The 8,712-nt window shown below is 46.9% G+C and overlaps 1 protein-coding gene across 1 annotated transcript in view; it reads right to left on the bottom strand.

Annotated features, from left to right (window-relative positions):
• Positions 1-4,830: 4,830 nt before the first annotated feature.
• ZNF740 (zinc finger protein 740) overlaps positions 4,831-8,712 on the bottom strand; it is a 57,397-nt gene continuing 53,515 nt past the window's right edge. Inside the window, exons 5-6 of the mRNA XM_029595063.1 lie at positions 7,741-7,859; positions 4,831-7,105 (exon numbers count right to left, since the gene is read on the bottom strand). Coding sequence (XP_029450923.1) covers positions 7,016-7,105; positions 7,741-7,859 — 209 coding nt within the window. The 3' untranslated portion in view covers positions 4,831-7,015. The remainder of the gene's footprint in view (positions 7,106-7,740; positions 7,860-8,712) is intronic.

The following is an 8,712-nucleotide window of genomic DNA, read 5'->3' as shown; positions in this document are numbered from 1 at the left end:
GCCCTTAGGGTGAGTTTTGTCAGTGTGGTTTCCACCGCCGTCCTCTTGGAAGGGGCGTGGCATGGTGATTTCACAAATTTGTTTGGAGGGATACTGTGGAAGTCCAGTTAGTATCCCTCTCGAATGATTGTTAGGACCCACTTGTCAGACATTATCTCGACCCATCTTTGGTAAAATAGGGCAAGCCTGCCCCCTATGGCTTCTTCCTGTGGATGGGTCTGTTGATTCTCATTGTGGGGTGCGGCTGGGGCCTGGACCTGAGCCGGCTCCCCTCTTGTTGTGTCTGTTCCGAAAGGACTGGCCCCTGCCTGCGGGGCGAGGTGTTTGGTATGTGTTTTTGTACAGTCTAAAACGCTGGGATCCTCTGCCCTTGGATTTTCGGGGAGAGAGGTGTTGGTTTCTTTTGTTCCTGTCCTCCGGTAGCCGAGGTACTGGGGATTCGCCCCATTTGTTGGTTAACTTCTTCAGTTTGCTTCTGAATAGGAGGGCACTTTTAAAAGGCATCCTCATGAGTTTCGTCATGGAAGTCACATCGGCTGACCAACTTCAGAGCCAGAGTTGCCTTCTGGCTGCCAGTATGGATGAGACGCCCCTGGCTGAGGTGAGCACCAGGTCGGAGGTCGAATCCGTGAGGAAAGATATCGCCGGTTCTAATGTTTCGACGGAAATGGTTGCGTCCCTGGACAGTGACAAGCAGGCACATGTAACCACGGCGCAGCAGACAGCGATCTGCAGGGACATAGCTGTGACATCAAATGACTGTTTAAGGATGGATTCCTGACATCTGTCCTGGACATCCTTGAGTGCAGCTCCTCCTTCGACTGGAATGGTGGTGCGCTTTGAGACCGCACAGACCATGGCGTCCACTTTGGGGAACTCCAGGAGTTCTTTGGCTGAGGGTTCCAGAGGATATAGGGCTTCTACGGCCTGTCCTCCTTTGAAGCTGACCTCTGGGGCATTCCATTCCAGGTCACTCAGTTGTTGTATGGCCTGCAGCATTGGGAAATGGCATGAGGCCTGACGAAGCCCGACCAAAACTGGGTTCGTCTTTTGCTCCACTGTGGAGCTTATGCCTGGGATGGCCAGCGTCTTCAGGCTCAGAGACACGAGGTCTGATAGCTCGTCTTTGGAGAAGAAACACATCATGGTTCGGTATGGTTCTGTCCCTGGAGGGATTTCCCCTTCCTCCAGGGAGTCCAGCTCTTCCTCTGAGGTGTCTGTGTCCCCTAAGGGGAAGCTTTTGCCCGGAGGCACGTCTCGGGGAGGACTAGAGGGTCCTGGAAGTTTTGTTCTTCTGGTGGAAACTGAGGCTGTGTCACAGGTGGTACCGACTGCGCCTGGATGAAGGTTAGCAGCCCTTTGAAGAATTCCACCCAGGAAAAGGACCCTGGGTCCATACTGAATCCAGCGGTGTTCCTCGAGGAGCCCATCAGAGGAGGGCTGGAGCTGGGGATAGAGAGGTCCGGTGTACTGTCATTGGTGGAGCCGGATTCCTCCACTGGCTGAGGGGGGCCTTGTCTCGGTTCCCCCAGAGCCTCTTCACACTGCAGGCACAGGGCAGAGGCCACTTCGTGTTGCGCAGCTCTCAGGTGGCAGGCTGTTCAGAGGGCTTGTCCCTTGGCTTTCTTGGCCGGCAGTGCCATGATTTGTGCGCGTGGAGTGGTTCAAACTAGTCTATGCGCGTATGTGCGTGCGCCGGGAGGCTTATTTGTGCGTTCCGGGTGTGCAGACGCTGTGCATGCAAGATGTGCGTGCAGGCCTGCGCTTGGCGAGATGCGCGTACTGCTGTGCGCAGGCTAATTTGTGCGTCCAGTACCGTTGTGCGCGTCGCTGTGCGTATGGCACAAATGCATGCGCCACTGTGTGCACAAGTAGTTTGTGCGCCCGGCTCGCCGCTGTGTGCATGGCTCAGTTGTGCGGACAAGACGGCGATCAAGGTGGGGGGAAATGGTGCAGACGACCATGCTGGCAAGATGGCAACCTCCCCGGAGGGTCTCCACGTGGAAGGACCCTCGCGCCTGGACAGGGCTGCTCAACCCGATGGGACAGTCGCCGGATGGCAATCTGTGCGGCTCACCGAGCCTCGGAGACTGGAGATTTAAAGTTTTCTACCTTACCTTGTCTCGGCGCTTCCCGGTCTCGTGCCGAGCGGTCTCCGGCTGCGGGGGGAGAGGAGAATACCTTCACTGCCGCGCTCGGTATTGCACCCGCTGCTGCTCAGCCTCTCCCATTCCTGGGGGCTAAGTCCACGGTTTACCTCTGAGGGATCTCGGAAATCACCTCAGAAATTCTCGACTGGGGGAGAGACCCTTAGGTATCACCGTAGGAGAGCGGGGCTCGTCTTGTAGAGGTAAGATTTTCTTTCTTCTTTGGTTTGGATTTCGTCTAACGCTGTGCAAGCGTGTGTAGAGTCCCAAACTGCTAAGGAGATGGAGAAATACTGAAGAGCAGAGCTTCCTGCACGAGTATATGTAGTGCTGACGTCAGATTGAAATCTGACTCCGTCTCCAACTGCTATCAGGAGTACACTATACCCATTGGTCTGCTACACGCTAGGAAAATGGAAGTTTTCCAGAGAGAAAGAGCACGAGCTCCAAGACTGCCAGACGACAGCTCTATGGAAAAAGAGAGATTGAAGAGGGACCCCATGTGGACACGTGGATTAGGGCATGCTGAGCATGCTCAGGGTGCCAGCCAAAGTTCTAGAAACTTTGACAGAAGTTTACCATGCCAGACTCCATCTGATGATATCACCCATGTGTGAGGACTATCATCCTGCTTGTCCTAGGAGAAATATGGCTAGACTATGCGGTCAGCACTGATAAATAGAACAAAAATCTCAACACTGACAAAGTAACAAAATGATTCTGTTAAGATAAAATCACATGCAAAGCAGGCTGAACTTTCTTCACTCAAGGCTGACTGTATGAGGACTATTTTATGTTGTTTTGCAGTTCTCAAATGTAGTAGCAAATGGGCAGTTTCTTATAATTAAAATTCACAATCTGGCACATACTTGAATGTCTATTTCGGGGATGGCCAACTCCGATCCTTAGGGGCCACCAAGAAATCTAGTTTTCAGGATATTATTTTGGAGGCAGTGCATACTCATTGTGGATATTCTGAAAAGCAGACCTGCTGGTGGCTCTCAAGGACTGGAGTTGCCTATCTCTGGCTGTATGGTCTTTTTTTGGATGCTAGGATTCTGTTTTAAAATGACACCCAAGTATGAACAAAATTCTGTGTTTCACACGCTATTGATTCCTCCTGTGCTTCTGGAGCTTGAACTTTAGCGTACACCAGCTACTTAACATCAAATGCTACTACAGAAGCATGATGGCCTGCAGATGCTGGCTCTCATCAGGAATCTGCAGCTGTCGTTTACTTAAGATTTGTGATGGCGGGAGTTCTATGTGAGAGCTCCAAAACCATTAAACTCCAATATCTCTTCAGCAATTAAATAGAAACTGAAGTGAAAAAGGGGCTTTCAATCCACTTTTTTATGGCAAACTGTACTATCTAAATAGAAATCTTGTTAATGCTGCTGTTGCTACTGCAATAGAACATTTCAGGAGACATGTAACACAGCACATGCTAGAAAAGAAGGTTTTATTTAAATATTCTAAGTGTCTTACATAAAAGGACAGACAGATTCACTTAAAATAATAAAAACATACAAGTTCATGTTGTCTTAAAAAACTACACTTCAAAAAAGATAGCCTGTTTGTTTTAAGGCCAGTCCATGTTTTTCTTTTAGCAAAATAGGAAATGCTTAAAAAACAAAAACAAAAATTAAAAACAAACCCAACACATCCCAAGAGACTTTCCGGACATGGGTTGCTCGAGTCGGCATCGAATGGACAAGGGGCATGGTCCAAGCATCTATTTCTTAAAACAAGTTCCATAAACTCTCAGAGAGAAAACAGTACATAAAGCAGGTGGCATATTCCATTGCTCACCCTCAGGCCCATACAATAAGAAGTGCAGGAAAATGGGTGCTCGGTGCTGAGTGCCCGCTCTCCCAACACACGCCCAGCCGCCTCTCCTGGGCGCGCAATCCTGTATTTAAATGAGGGGGGTGGGGCTCACGCTAAAAAGGAGGCACTAGGGACAACAGTGCGTCCCTAGCGCATCTTTATTAGCGGAAACCCAGGAGAGGTGGCTGTCAGCGGGTTCAGGAAACAGACGCTCAATTTTACGAGCATCGGTTTTCTGAACCCTCTGACAGCCATAGATTAGGAAACGGATGCCGGTAAAATTGAACGTCCGTTTTCCTAACCTGACCAGCCGGCACTTTTTTTTTTTTTTAATTATTATTATTTTTTTTTTTTTTAAACATTATTATTATTACTATTTTTTTTTTTAAACATTTTTGGTTCCTCCATCTTAATATCGCTAGGATATTAAGTCGGAGGGTGGACAGAAAAGCAGTATTTTCTGCTTTCTAATACACTTTTTTGGGCTGCTTAGAAATTAACGCCTGCCCTTGGGCAGGCGTTAATTTCCAAGTGTAAAATGTGCGGCCTGGCCGCACATTTTTTTTTGGCATCCTGGGTGCATAATTAATTGCCTCATCAACATGTATTTGCATGTGATGAGCGCTATTAGTTTCGGGGGGGGGGGAGGGGGGAGACACGTTTTCAATGCTCTAAACCTCTTACAGTATAAGGGGTAGTGGACGCATGTCTAAAATGCACATCCAACCGCATGTTATACAGTGCGCTCAGCCGAGCGCACTTTACAGTATTGGCCTGCCTGTGAATAAAACAATACAGGGAAAGCGCATTCAACTGCGTACTGAGTAAATAGTCGTTAAGTATACACAACCAGCTATCAGACCCACCCTACTAACAATTTCAGTGTCATCCCTTTCTTTTTTTTTTTTTAATAAAAGGGAAGGTTTCACAACTGTGGAGTGTTGTGGGGTTTGGTTTTTTGCCCACATACACAGCCATTTGTCCCCTTTAAAGGCATTTCCCCTCAAATGCGGAGAGTGGCCTTGCTTGCAGCCATGTCATAAGTTCCCTTATGCACAACTGTATCTGATTAATCCGTGTGCTGGTAATGTCAGAAACATCATACAGAAGCCAGTGTGCGAGACATCTGGGATTCTTCTAAGCTTGGCAGCATCCAGAAATTTAAGATAAAGCGGCTTCGAGAATTTCAAGCAAGCTTAAAAGTCACCTTTCATTATTGGCACATGGCAAATAGTGCCACTCTTCATGTGTATTTTCGCAATACTGCAGAGCCTGTATACCTTTTCAGTGTGAGAATGGCATGCACAAGCCCCTCCTAGGGAAACACGATGGTGAAAGCACCGACTGGCCAACACCCTTCTTCAAATGCTGCAATATTGCGGCAAGGTCTGCTAAGGAGCATTAATCCAGGGAAATGCACTTTAATGTGAATTATTTTTCAGAAAGAGAAATGTATATTCAAGAAGTTAAATGCCCAGGAAATCCAAGGGACAGGGCTAACTGCCTCACATGGCTTTCCATTCGAGCACTGCTGAATCGGAGACTTCGCCTCCCCCAACCCCAACAGATGGCATTTAAACAAGATTTTCTCCCCATTAGAAACAATACAAGAAACAGTTAGTGCTAGCTGTGCTTCCTGCATCTATTTCATAGATACAGTTTCTTCTGTAACCTTGTGCCCATACTGAAATACACAAATGCATCATGAAGCATTCTGTAGGTTCCAAAATACATTCTCCCCAATTGGCCAATGCAACATGGTAAAATGCCGACTGGCCTACAGTCCCAGCAATGTACAAGTAATGCATTGTTCTACTGCTGTGCAAGGCATATCATGAACCAACTTCACCTGGGTTCTCACTGGTTTGGTAAGGGGTGGAAATCCTTGGTATATTTAGCTAATTCACAGCAGAACAGCTAGGATGGGAGGCCTGCCTAGAATCTACTGTCTGAATGACACCTTGAAACCAGCTAGGGCTATGTCAACTGTGTTATTTCACCTGCCTGCCACCTCTGCACCATGCCTGGCCCTTCCCATTGCACAGTCACCTAGTCAAAGGGGTGGGCAAGCTTCAGCCGGAAAATGTTAGTTTTCCTGCAGAAAAGCTCTTAGTTGGTGGCTCTGAACACAAAACAACTTTCCTTCCACCCCCAAACATTTTCTCTCTGAACAATTTTACATCGCTATCTATTTTTGCAAACTGAATACTGTTTGGGTCCGGAGTTCCCCTGGCAGTGTTTTCTGGAGACTTACAAACAGAACCTGACTCTTTCCAGTAGGACTCCTAGGAATATCAACCCCGAGCAGAGGTGGTGCAGGCCCAGAATACATCCAGGCAACTGTTCTCTAAATTTACATAATCCACACCAATACTTTCTAAACCGTGGGTCTGGATTTCTCTTGTAGTGTGTGAAGGTGTGTAGATCACAAGATAAAACGCCACTTTGGACATCACAAGCTGAAGTAATCGAAGTACCAGGGCAGTTGGCAGTTTTTTTGCATTAAAAAAAAACCAAAAAAACCCCCCACAAGTTTGACCTGGAGTAATTTCATTTTGAAATGGGTCTTGCAATTATTTGCAACTATCCCATGAATTCCATATGAAAAAAAAGAAAAAAAAGCTAGAAATGACTGGTCCATACTGTTTCATGTGGAAGAGTAATTCTCCCAGGAAATTTACAGTTCATATTTCCAGTTCAATCTGGTTTCAAATCCACTGACATTTCATCCTTGACCTGGGTATGTCTCAGTATACTAATCTGACCTTTCTTTATGTGCCTTGTGAAGAATGCCCAGAGGCACGTCTTCAAAAGAAAATGGTTTAAGAAAATCAGCTCCCTGGGTGGGTGAAGGGATCTCAAGAAAATCTAACTATCCACAGTGTATTTACAGTGCTGTGACTTCAGTGTCCCACTCTCTCTTCTGAACACCATTCTCTGAGTCCTTGCCCACCTTTTGGGAGAAATTTGCACTGGTGGAATAGAAGGGTAAGAGTTGCCCTCTTCCCTGGTTACTGTCCCATCTCCATCTCTTGTTTCTAAAGCAGGAACTGACCCTCGGGGGTTTTTGCTTGACATCCTTGGCACATTCTCTTGTGCCTCAGCAACCGGTCTGTCCGAGAGAAGGCCTAAAGCAGGAGATGGGCAATGACAACAACAAAATAGACAAAGTCAGAATAGCAGCAACAGAACTACAGGTTACATCATGTAACGGGGATGCAGTTAATCGGGCCAGCTAGATGGATATTATGCAGGAATAAATTTCATGTAAAGATAAAATTAGAATTTTTTAAAACTGGATGCTCATTGTTCAACATGTAAAACAATGGTAGATGAAGACCATATGGTCCATCCTTATCTCCTGTTCATCATCAATCAGTGTTATGCATTGTGAACACCAACATTTATTTTGTAACAAGCCTTGGTTAAAATAAACTTCTGGTCTTTGCCCCAGGTTCCTCAATGGATCCAATAATTTCCAAGAGGTCCTTGTTCACATGGAACATTTTATGCAGTCTGCTGGGATGCAAAGTGAGCTAGCAGATAAGTTAATTCCTCAGCAGCAGCTTACACACTGGCACTCAGAAAGGCTCACTCCCCTTAGCAACAACCACATGGCTTACTGATGACCCACATCCTGTACACAGAGCAGCGGCAGGCTTAGAGAGTCATATTATCCCCAAAATCCTCCCCCTGCCCCCCAACAGTTAACTTGATTTCTGCCTCATTTCACAACCCCTCCCTCATGAGGCATTGCTCATACCTGCTGACAGCGTTCACAGTGATAGGGCTTTTCCCCACTGTGCACTCGCTTATGGCGCTCTAGGTGATACTTCTGGATAAACTTCATGTCACACATATCACAATGAAACGGTTTTTCACCTGTGAAAGTCAAGATAGTGTCTCAGAAGACTTGAAGGGGTTTTGTCAACACCTTTAAACACACAAACACCACCTTATAAGCATCTCTACTCTAAAGCGATGCCTGTTTGGAAGTACATATCAGGACCCCATCCTGCTATAGAGCTAACTTGCTGGGTTAAGCCTGAAGCACCCAGTGCCATTTGCAGTCACCACCTTTGTCATTAAAGCCAGTTCTCTGGCAATAAGTCACATTAAAAAATGAGTTGAGGCTGCCTTTACCTGTCACATCCATCCAAAAAAGCAGAGTTGCTTACCTGTAGCAGGTGTTCTCCAAGGACAGCAAGATGTTAGCCCTCACACATGGGTGACATCATCAGATGGAGCCCCAATGTGGAAAACGTATGTCAAATGTTTTAGAATTTTGACTAGGCACACTGAGCATGCCCAGCATGCCCTATAATCACCCGTCCATGGGGGGTCCCTCTCCAGCCTTGTAACATAGAATTAAAGTTAATACAAAAAATAGGAGAAACCCAACTCCACGGGGTTGTGGGCGGGTTTCGTGAGGACTAACATCCTGCTGTCCTCAGAGAACACAGTTACAAGTAAGCAATTCTTCTTTCTCCAAGGACAAGCAGGATGGTAGTCCTCACACATTGGTGAATTCTTAGCTACAGGATGCTCCCTAACATAAGGGGACCAACAGACACCCAACCAGGTGCAACGGGAACAACAACGATGCTGTTGGTAACAAGGGGGGAGACAGCCTCAACCCAAACAGGCCCCAGGCAGGGGAAAGTCGGGTTCTCACCTCAAAACACGTTCCGAAGGACAGACTGGCCGAACCTACTGTTGAATTGGCCATCCCTAT

The sequence above is a fragment of the Rhinatrema bivittatum genome, chromosome 3, assembly GCF_901001135.1.
Source record: "Rhinatrema bivittatum chromosome 3, aRhiBiv1.1, whole genome shotgun sequence".
Classification (NCBI taxonomy): Eukaryota; Metazoa; Chordata; class Amphibia; order Gymnophiona; family Rhinatrematidae; genus Rhinatrema; species Rhinatrema bivittatum.
Note: the sequence above shows the minus strand (reverse complement) of the source record. Positions and strands in the feature narration are given on the sequence as shown.